At 42.4% G+C, this 12188-nt stretch overlaps 1 protein-coding gene across 1 annotated transcript; it reads left to right on the top strand.

Annotated features, from left to right (window-relative positions):
• Positions 1-6016: 6016 nt before the first annotated feature.
• On the top strand, positions 6017-11398 carry LOC107279356 (uncharacterized). The gene is made up of 4 exons (XM_026021659.2): positions 6017-6262; positions 9048-10689; positions 10786-10871; positions 11048-11398. The coding sequence occupies exons 1-4, from the start codon at positions 6017-6019 to the stop codon at positions 11396-11398; spliced, it is 2325 nt and encodes a 774-aa protein (XP_025877444.2).
• The last annotated feature ends 790 nt before the right edge of the window (positions 11399-12188 follow it).

Raw genomic sequence — 12188 nt, 5'->3', positions numbered from 1 at the left:
CCCCGCACAGACTCATCCCACATCTTAATGGTTAGAAACAACATCAATCTAAATAACCCCTTAATGTTAGATGTATGCATAGTACTTGATACGGCCCAACCAAGGCCATTCACACATAATGTGATTGTTGCACATCAATGCAAGGATAACGCTATGCTTAACTCCAAGTCTTATTGTTTTCACCAGGAAAGGCTGCTACTTGGCTTGTATGATTGCATGTTAAAGCATATCGCTATGCTTAAAGAGAGAGACTTAACTCAGATTACCACCACTACACCAAGGCAACGTAATCGTGCACTACCCTTGCTATCATATGAATGTAACCAACAATTGGACTAGTGCCACCATTGCGAGGACCAACTAAGCTAAGCCATGTTGTGACTCCATCACCAAGAGATTGTGCTGAGCAAAGATGGAGTGCACAACATCATTCAATAAAAACACGACAAAAGGTTAATTCATTTCTTGTTGAATTGAACTTTTAGTATTGAAGAGAATTTTATACTATCTAAATGGTGTATATTTGCTTTGCTAAGGTTCATACCAAAGGATTCCACAGAAAAGATTCCACAGAAGATGAAGTGGCATTTGCTCAAGTGGAGATGGTTTATGACAACGAGCAGACCGGTTACACGCAGATGCTCCAACTTCCAAGGGATGTGCGATCCAGCCAATCAAATTCCTCCATGCATAATATATATATGGTTGGAAAGATAGTTAAGTCTAGTTTCACCTCCAACAAACGGCTCATCATTTCGACTTACCATGAGAGAGTAATGTCTATTTTAATGGAGGCTCCACAGAGGCTGAAAGGGCCTAGCGAACCTGCTCGGGAATGACTCATGGTGACCTTTGAGCTAGCCCACTTACCTTGAATTTCAGCACTTACATTTATCCCCATCTAGGAGGGTTGTTCCTAGTATAAATATCCCTTACGTTTTATCATTTGGAAGACTTTTTGATAATCGAAATACAAACCCCTTTGTTCAGCTGTGTGCTAACAAACACCGAGAGACCAAGATCTCTACCCCTTTGCTCTTTTGATTTCCTCGTGGGATTACATAGGCGGCCGCTTCATTGGCACCCAATCCGTGCTCCTGCTACTTTGCGTGCAGGCTGCGTAGGTTGGTTCTTTGAGAGTGTGATTGGGCGAATCCTTGGTTCAGGCTACCGTATAGAGACGGTGGTTGGCTCCTTGTGCGTGTCGTCAGATTGCACTAGTTATCTGGCTGCTCGCAGCTAGATATCTTGGCTGATTTTCAGGTAGTTATCTTGTTCAAGATCCTATGTCATGAAGATCAGGACAACATCCGTATCAGTACTCTCTTTTTTTTTGTATGGTTGGTGAAGAAATTGTTTTGAGAGTTCTATGCCCATGATAAATACCAAAAGCAAGCATCCCCTTTCGGTGATGCTCAAACTATCATAACGTAGAGGAGAATTATATTATAGAGGCGTATGAGAATAACAAACAACCATAGTCTACCATCCCAATAGAAAAGTGAGGCACCGGGAACTTGATTTCTTTAGGAGTTCACCATCGCACTAGTTACGCGATGGAGGCACCACCTGTTTAGGCGATTATCACTCATCCGGAGCCTCTGCGCCACTGGCCGAGCAAGCGGTTGTCATCATAGATCGTTGATTGAGGCGAGCTTGTTGGTCGATATATAAATCGTATTGCGAGCTCTGAGGTAGTAGTAAATAGGAGAAAATGCTCCGTTATGTGATGCTTGTGAATGACAAACAGATCATCATAGTTGAACACTGGGAACTTGATTAGTCTCGAGCAGCTGGTACTTAATATTTCAACGATTAACCTGCCCATAATCGATGCGGATCCTCTACTGTAATACTTGCTATGGAAGAGATGCACTTGTTTCGTACTCGGCCAAATCCTGATAGTTCATATGAAATGAAATGGCTGTGATTGTTCGTTGATTCTTGGACTTTCCCTTAGAACAGTTTCCTTAACCTCACATTTGGTTATGCTCCGATGTTTTCTACTGATAGTATGATAGTACTAGGTGATTCCCCGCGCTTGTTATTTGCATTCATAAATTAAACATTTTTCTTCAAATGTTTTGAGGGTTCGCTTGCAATACTATTTATTGGTTGCAAACTATTGAAAAAAATATGTACTTAAACATGGGTCCCTTGCAAAATTTTCATAACATGGGCCAAGGCTTGGTTGGCCTTTTGACCTATTTAAGTTTCACGGGAAGGTAAGGAAGTAATGAGCTGAGGTCAACACATATAGGTGGCCGAATAAAAAGGCCGTGGAGGTGGCTTGTGTCAAGGCATTCATCGTAGAGAGAGATGGATACCCCGCGCGTTGCTGCGGGTTATGTATCCAACCAAATAGTATGTGGCATACACTGAAGTGTAATTCTTGCTTTGAATAAGGAAGTAGTATGGAAAAGAGACATGAATGATTATTCCAAATGGACTACATCAAACCTTGATAGAAAAAAAAAGGCACATTCATAATTGTACATACAGCTGACCTTGAAAAAAGCTGAACAAAATCACCTTCTAGTTACTGAGATGTCCGTGTTGTAGCGAATTGTAATTCTGAATTGGAACTTGCACAACATGCAAAAAAAATAATTATGAGGCTAATTTAAAAGGTATTAAAGATAGAGTTGGCCTGAGTATAAACTTGGACAGAGGACCTCATATTCGGAAATTTACCCTAATAAAAGACTTCGATCTATACAATCTGGCATTGGTGCAACCTAAGCAAGTTAAAAATAAATAATCCAAACAATTTTTCAGCACGAAGCTTGGATGAACAGAAAACTGCGGGGATGTATACCTCATACTTTAGATTCATATATGTGAATTTATTTTGCCTCATAGTCCATCTCCTGATCTGCACCCAAAAGATTGATATCTTGAACTCATAATTATAATCAGTAATCCATGTGTGAAAGAAAAAACATTAGCAGTAAATAGGAGGACCATAGAAATTCAACAGAAGGGAGAGGGGGAGATCAGGTAAATAATTACCCGTGCTTGCCAACAATGATTGATTAAACAGAGTTGAACAACGAAATTATACCAATAGGGTTGAACTGTAGGCTACGTTGCTCAGAGTACACCGGTCCCTGAAGTATCTTGTGCGGGATGTACCGTTATTTCCTTAAGTATTCTAATATCTCGTTCTGTGGAGCAACTGTGCGCAGGATGTAGCGAGACTACATAAGAAACTCCATGGCAAGATGGCCCAAAAAATATGCAGACAAATGCAACAAATAGTTTCATAAAATAAAGTAAAATTCTATGAAAATATTTGAAGGGGTCTGTTTTACGTTATAGTGCAGCGCTAAATACTTTTATTGGGTGAACAAACGGTTGGATTGTTTTTCCCGTAACAAATCTTATACATTTTATTGAACTAAGAAAATTTTAATATTTGACAGACAATTTTCAGAAAGAATCCAAATCCAATCTGTAGCATAATAGTGGTTAATGAGAACAATATCAATAAACATACCTGATGGGAATTTTGGAAATTTTGATATGAAGTAGGCGAATAAAAATTTTGAACAGGGGATAATCAAATTCCTGCGCATCACTTCAATGGCGATCGGTGGCACCTCTGTTCTGTGCTTGATCAAATCAGTTGATGCCATTGCATCCTAAGCTACATTCAAATAAATGATATCATGGTGGAAATAATAAAAAAAATAAAAAAGATAACAGCCCAAAATTTCAGAAACCACCTTGGAAAGAACAATTGTATTCTCGTTTATTCCCTCATAGGGGAAAAGGCAAATGAATTTGCAACTTGATGATAGAAAAACAGTAGATAAAATAACCTTGTACAATATTTACAGAAGAGAAGCAGCCAAGAAGGTAGTACATCACTCGAGCCAGCTGCCTGTTGTCAGTATGAACAATAAAAGATGAGAAAACAAAGTGGCATGCGAAAGATTCATTGAGCGATCTTCTAATCGATTTTAGAAAGATGAAACAACTTTTGTTCGAAGTTCTCAAACATATGTATAATCAATTGCTCGAGGTGAGATGCTGATTATATTAGATCGTGGCTGGAGAAGACAATAACGAAGGCCTTCAAGACCAGAAGATAAAGCCAGCATGACATGCTCTTTAGTAACCCACGGCCGTTTCCGCTTTTTGCATGCATCAACTGAAGCCTGAAGGAGGCGACCAGCCATGAGCCCTTGACGTGGGTTTGGATTGGAATTGAATGGTCGGGGATGTGGGATGCCGCGGTTTAATCTTCCATGCAGTCGATCTCATCATAGAGAAGTCGAGAAGGCACAGCTGATCGTTGCTTGGCTTTGTGGCGAATTATTTGGGGGAGACGGAGCGACGCTAAGGGGTTGGGTAGGAGAGGCGCCATGAAGTGGGGGAGAGGAGGCTGGGGCATTGGCATAGCGGATGGGTAGGAGAAACTGAGAAAGGAGAAGTGTGCGAGTGTCCAGATTAGATCGAACGGCTGAGATTTTAAAGGTGACATTCTACTTGAAGTATATACTACCAGTATATTTGATCTAACGGTGTAAATTCGTCTGATCTTCCTCCCAATTATTCTAGAGAAAATTCGATCCATAGCGCAGGAAAGAAATCGGTACCAAAAAATAGCACATAAATTTTTCACTTTCGGCGAGAAGCACAGGCCACCGTTTTTCCTTCGTCCCGTAGCACTTCTGTCGCATTGTGAGGTAACGGCGTTCGATCGGAGTGGAGAAAAATATCGTTGGACTCATTTGCCCTTCGTCTCTTCTCCCTTATTCCCCATTTCCTTGCTCTTTCCCGTTCATTCTCTTTATTTTCTGTTCAGCAAACCCTATCAAGATATAACATGCTAGCTTTTTGATTGGTTCCCCATTCAAAATGTTCTTTAATCTCATCAGTAAGCGCAATCAAGTTGAATTTATCTCCATCAACAACTATGTCCCATTCCTTCCCATCGCAAACCACTTCGACATCACCCTTTCGAGTATATGATTGCATAGTAATGCATACCCAATATGCCGAAAAGGGATCAACCCTGCCATAGCAAGATTGATTCCTATAGTTAGCACACACATTCCTAACCCCTATTTCAAAGAACAATGTGATTTGTGATTTGGTTGTAGAACAATCTTACCAAAGAGGGATGTCGTCTGGAGCAACCATCTAAACAGTCTATCAAAAAGAGTCTAACAAAAACACATACCTGCTTCAGAAACCACAAAAAACAAACAAAGAACATTTCTTCAGATCTAGGTTGCCCCAGTCAAAAACCCAACCACAAATTCGTCATTGCACATACCGTGAGAGAGCCTTGAGCATGCAGCCGCGATATAGCCGCCAGCCGCTAGCAGTCGCCGTCTCCCCTCTGCTTGCCGCCGCCGGCACCGCCGCCGCCGTCGCCGTCACCTTTCCCCTTTCTCTTCACCTCAAGCAGTGATACCAGTGCAGGACAAATTGAGTGGGCCTTGCTATACAGATAGAAGAAGGGCAATTTGGTCTTTCTATCTGTTGACTAACAGCAAAACACTTCACTGGATGGATGAATGCGACGGAAGTGCTACGGGACGAAGGAAAAACGGTGGCCTGTGCTTCTCGCTGAAAGAGAAAAATTTGTGTGCTATTTTTTGGTACCGATTTCTTTCCAGTGCTATGGATCGAATTTTCTCATTATTCTGCACTATAAATTGAATAGGGTATATTTGTCTTTTTATCTATTTGCATGGAGCGTAATTTTGTAAATGCGCGTTTCTCACTTAGTCAGATCCGGCCTTTAGGCGCTCAGTCAAAGCGAATTTTTCTCGAAGCCGTGCGCATGGGCGACCGCCGTCGCCGACTGCCTCTGTGAGCACGCCGCGCTGCGCGGCTGTCGACAACCACAATCGGCGCCGCCGCCATCGTGAATCGATTCGATTTCCCTCCCCCTTTCTTCATCGAAAACCTAGTTCTTCCAAAAATCCCCAAATCATCGGGTCTGCGGGAGGCAGCACCGGCGGGCTGCGGAGGTTTGCGGGAGGCGGCGGGGCAGTTCATGGGGCTCGTCAACTCAGCCAACAACCGTAACGTGACCAATCACCTCTTCGCCGTGGAATTCGACACCATCCTCAACTTGAAGTTCAACGACATAAGCGGCACCTTGTCTGCGGGAGGCGGCAGGCATGCAGAGCTGCAGAAGGGCGCCGGGAAGAAAGCGTGCAGCTGCGGCAGCTCAGAGCGGCAAGGGCAGCTTGGCGGCAGCATGTGGCATCGGCAGGGTGGCATAATTAGCATAACTAATGTAATTAGCATGGTTATATGCCAATATAACTAATGTATGAACAATTTTGTGACTACTATCCATTCAACTCCCACGTTCCAGTCTTCCAAAGAAGGCCTTGAAACAAGAATGTTCATACTCCAAAACCATTAACGTCGTTTCGAACTTTACACGATATATTAGAGAATCCAATTTAACAGCACAAATTTTTGGAGCAATGCAGTATAGAGTTGGGCTGAAATAAACAGCTGTTACAAGCTCAAATTACGCGGATGACGAGATCCAGAAAAACACAACCGAAGGAAAATTCATCCGATGGAAATAAATCTCTATTTTAAATGACTAAACAACCCTTTTTCAATTTTTAATAAATACCAAATCTACCCTATCATATACTGGTAGTATATACTTCAAGTAGAATGTACTGTAAAAGTTCTCTAACTACAATGCAGCTTTGGGTCTTAACTATATAGAAAGAAGGGATGAGAATAGTCCTTGGATTATATTGGCGAGCCGATATATAGGAATGGGAGACAACAGGGAATCATGCTGATGCTCCCATCACTGTCTTTTCCATTCACTGTCAAAGCACATAACTGTCTGTCAAACATCGTGTTTAGGGTAAAATATGCATCAGCGGCATCCAGGGATTACTAGGGAAGTACGCTGTCTGAACTTATGCTATATATCAAAGAAGGGAGTGCAATCCTTCAGTGACCTATGGCTATTGTGACGCAGAGAGAAGACAATTGTACTGTATTGATATCGAGTATAGTATCTACATAGAGCTTTAGTATTCGTTCCAAGCCAGGGGATAAGAGAGGTATAAAGAAATTTGTGTTTATAGTGGGCCTCATCTCTGGGGATAAGAGAGGTATAAAGTTATAAACACACTAATGGTATAATGACCGATTCCAACCTCTCACCATTATTTACTATTTCAAGAAAGATTGTGATTTACCTTTTTCCCTATCAAAAAAAAATGTACCTACTTTAAAAGGTATTATGGCCCATTAAGATAAGAAAACCAATTATACACAATCGTAAGAACACATCTTGGATGTGCAAATTTTAGTTGCTTGACAAATAGCAAAAATCAATATATTCCTAACAAGTGAAATATAGCAAAACTTACATTTTATGTTTTGCTTGTTGTTTTACTTATTTCAGTGAACATTCTTGCAGCTTGGGCTTTTGGACGGCTGGACCTGTCAATCAACATTGAAACTAACATACATTTACAGTTGTACACAATAACATGCCATGTGCCATCATCAATGCAATGACATAGTTACGTTGTGTACGTCACCACCCAGCTGATTCTAAGTTCAATTCTAATTTTAGCACTACATTTACGACATCCAGCTATCGGACCAATATATTCATTTGGAAGGTGAGCACAAAAAAATGGCTAGCTTTTTTTTTCAATAATGGAAGCTTTATTAAAACACCGTCAAATACATCGAGATGATACATTTCAACTGAGTCCACTCCTGGCCTCTGCATGAGATGCACACAGAAAAAAAAAAAGCTCTAGCTAGATTGGATGCCATATGTTTTCTAGCTTTTCTAAAATGTGATGGATAACACCACCGATCATCCTTCTCATCTCTAGACCGTGTAATAAGTTTGTCCATCTCTTACAAAGTTAGGATACCAAATGCCAACATGTGTGTAGATAGACTGTATATATACAACACATGCATGCAGCCCACCATAGGAAAGGGAGACACCGAGAAATCTGGATGTGCTGCACGGTTCATGATGAAATAGGACACCTCATTTGCCTGCACGGAAGGTGTAGCTAGGTTTTGTTCGGGTCAATTAGCCACATTCTACTCAGTTGCCAGAAGCAAAAGATGACTCGGTTTCAAAAAAAAGAAGCAAAAGATGACTCGGTTTCAAAAAAAAAGAAGCAAAAGATGACACTTTATGCAGCATGGCAGAAGACATGCTATGCCAAATGCCACCCCATGTATATGACATGCTATGCCAAATGCCACCCCATGTATATAGGTAGACACCAGACAGTTTAATCTACAGTCCGCCATATGGGGAAGGAATTTAATTAGAGGACTTTTACGGTACAATATACTGCAAGTATATATAATCTAACTGTGTAGATTGACACTACTACACGTGAGATTTTCCTGGACGCCGGCTCCATTAGCTTCCAGGCGGGCCATAAGTGGCTCCGCATGGAACAAACCGAAGGCCGGCGCCGGGGTTAGGGCCGCACGGGATAACGCATTAAGCCGTGCAGCCCACGTAAGCCGACCGTCTGCGATGGTGGGGGGGGCATATAAGCCCCAGCCCGACCGTTGCCATGATATGCTGGCGTTTTCTCTCTTCTAAACCTCCACAAATTATGGGGGAAGGTTTTCGACCTCAAATCTTTGATTGGGTTCTATATAAAAAGTAGAGCTTGTTCTCCTCCTTCATTTGCTTCCATTTTTGTCAGTTTTCGTTGGTGCAATGCGAAGAAACTTTCACTTTTATAAATGGAATAGTGTAGGCACTTGTTTGTTTTTTTTTTATTTTTTAGCTAATATATAATAATTCCATTACATGTTTTTAAAAGTATTTAGTAGCTAAATTGAAAAGTTGGGTTTACCTCTATTAAAATTATTTTCATTCAGATGAAAGGACGATTTTTTTAATTTTTTAGAAATGGACAATATTTTATTAATGCTTAAAATTCCTGTACGGTGGAAACTTTTAATTTACTATGTGATTAGTTCCCTCCATTTAAATACACTCATTTTTGAATCGGGCATGGATGTATTAATGACAAGCTGTATTGTAGGTCATGGATCGGACATGGATGTACAACACGAAAAGAGCTCATCCTACGTTCTTGAAGGAAGCAGGCAAATTTGTTGAGCTGGTAAAGGCACATGTTGTGAGGGAGAATATGAGGGGCATTTTTTGCCCATGCAAAGATTGCAAGAATGAAATTTTGCTGCAAGATCCGAATGAAGTATTGTCGCACAACATAGAGCGAGGATTTAAGAAGGGTTACGAGATATGGACTTTTCACGGGGAAGTCGGTGGTCATAACGAAGAGTTTGATGATTTCTGCTTTGATGATACAGAAAATTTTATATTCGAAGACATGTCACAGGGAACCATCCCGGAATGCGGTGGCTCTGGTATAGACAATGTAGGTATTGATTTTGATCTGGAAGATATGTTACGGCACGTTGAACCAGATGTCCTAACTGGTAGAACACGAGGGTTGGACAATTGGGAAGCGTTGGAAAAAGCAGCGAAGGAGCTTCGTTACGACGAAGCGAAAGGATGCGACAAGGACTATACGGTGTTGCGCTCGGTGCTTGAACTTCTCAGATTGAAGGCCAAACATGGATGGTCGGACACTAGCTTCAATGATTTGATGGATCTTTTGAAAGTTATGCTTCCTAAGTCGAACCTCCTGCCGACGAACACATATCAAACGAAGAAACTGATATGTCCATTATCTCTATGTGTTCAGAAGATCCATGCATGTGAAAATCATTGCATACTGTACCACAAGGAATTCGCGGATTTAGACTCTTGCCCAACATGTGGGATGAGTCGGTACAAGACAGGCAACGGAGTCTCCGATGGAGAGGTGGTCGACCAAGATGCACTGGTGGATGAGAAGAAAAAGATTCCCAGCATGGTGATGTGGTACCTGCCAGTGAAAGATCGCCTGAAGCGGCTATTTTTGAATCGTACCGATGCCGAGTTGATGAGATGGCACCAAGAGGGTAGGAAAAATGACGGTAAGATCCGACACCCCGCCGATGCTCGACAGTGGAAAAACTTTGATGCACTACACCCGGAATTTGCAAAGGTCCCGAGAAATGTAAGGTTTGCCTTGAGCATGGACGGAATGAACCCGTTCGGTGACCTAAGCAACACACACAACACCTGGCCAATGCTGCTAACCATGTATAACTTGCCTACATGGATTTGCCAGAAGCGAAAGTATATTCTTTTGTCTGTCCTTATACAAGGTCCAAAACAGCCTGGGATTAACATTGATGTGTTTATGGAACTATTGATGGAGGACATGCAAGAACTGTGGAAGGAAGGGTTACGAATGTGGAACGAGTACCGTAAGGAACATTTTACTCTATGCGCCATCATATTCGTTACGATCAACGACTTACCGACGAACTTTTCGCTCTCAGGCCAGTTTAAGGGGAAATTCAGATGTCTCATATGTATCGACAAGACGTCGTACAAGTACCTCACCTCCTCAACCAAGGGTGTGTACATGCGTCATCGTCGGTCTTTACCTCTGTGGCACAGGTGGCCTGCGATGGCCAGATTATTTGACAATACAGTAGAGAATGATCTAGCTCCTGAAACACGAACTGGTGGCTCTGTCTTCGAGCTGACAAAGGACATTAAGGTTGTGTTCGGCAAGCCAAAGAAGAAGGCCGTTAAGAGGAAGAAACGTACGGATTAGGAAAAAATAGATGCACCTGTAGAGGAAAGTAACCTTCCTTTCAAGAAGCACTCAATATTTTTCAGGTATCTGGATTACTGGAAAGACCTGGAGGTTCGTCATTCCATCGACGTAATGCACCTTGAGAAGAATGTGTTTGATAGCACCATTGGCACTTTATTGGACATCCGAGTAAGACGAAAGATGGGTTGAAGTCCCGTACCGACCTCGTCAATTTGGACATAACGAATGAGCTTCACCCAAAAGAGCTGCCAAATGGGAAGATCGATATTCCTTCGGCGTGCTACTCACTAACTCTAGAAGAGAAAAAAGTTTTATGTAGATGCTTGCATAGTGTGAAAGTCCAGACTGGTTTCTCTGCAAATGTTAGAAAACTTGTATCTTTGAAAGATTTGACCATCTCTGGGTACAATGCTCATGACTGTCACAAGATGTCAACAGTCTTCCTACCAATTGCTATAAGAGCGGTCAAGCCATTTCACACTCGGTTAGTGATAACAAAGTTGTGCTACGTTTTCAATCGAGTATCACAGAAGGTTTCTGATCCTGAAGAGTTAGGCCCCCTTCAAATATTTGCAATCGAGACAGCATGCCAGCTTGAGATGTTTTTCCCTCCAGCTTACTTCAACATGATGGAGCATCTGATTCTCCACATCGTACCTCAGATTATCGAGATTGGTCCCTTATACCTACACTAGATGTGGGCGTACGACAGGTACATGTCGGTCCTGAAAGGTATGTCCGTAACCGAGCTCCTCCGGAGGGATCAATGATAGAAGGGTACACAACTGAGGAGGTGTGTCACGTCCCAAAACGACCCTAAAATATATCCTTTAAATTATGCCTAGAATAATTAAAATCCAACTAAAAGCCTCCAAAATTAAAATGTGCAAAGTTAAAAGTCAAACAAGGCTTGGAAGATTTTTGTATATTTCCTAAAAGCCTAAAATGTGTAAATAAATTTTAGTGGAATTTTCAGAGCACAAATAATAATTATCAAGAAATAAACAAAGTTAAAATAATTTTATAAAATGAAAAACCCTAAAACAGTCATTCCCTCTATTTGGGCCGAATCCGGCCCATCTTCCTCCCCCTCTCTCTCTTCCCCCGAGGCCCACTCGGCCCCCTCCCCGTGCGCGCGCCGCTAACGGGCGGGCCCGCATGCCACCCTCGCTACGGGTGGGGCCCACCCGTCATCCCCCTCCTCTCGCCGCTCCCGCCGCTCCCTCCACTCGTGCCTAGCGCCGCCGCCGCCGCCAAATCCGCCGCGCCCAGCCGCTCCCGTTCAAAATTGAATGGGGGGAATTATTCCCCCCGATTCCCTCTCCCTTTCCCCCCATTTTCCCCTCTCTCTGTCTCCCTCGGATTCGCTTGGAAACCGCCCCCGTAATCTCGTCGGTGCCATTGATGGCGGCCAGGTCTCCTACGCCATTTCCTTCCCCTCCGGCCGCCCTCTCAAACTCCCAACCCTATATAAACCCTCCCCGA

The sequence above is a fragment of the Oryza sativa genome, chromosome 11 (genome assembly GCF_034140825.1).
Source record: "Oryza sativa Japonica Group chromosome 11, ASM3414082v1".
Lineage (NCBI taxonomy): Eukaryota > Viridiplantae > Streptophyta > Magnoliopsida > Poales > Poaceae > Oryza > Oryza sativa.
The sequence above is the reverse complement of the archived record's forward strand: the minus strand, read 5'-3'. Positions and strand labels throughout refer to the sequence as shown.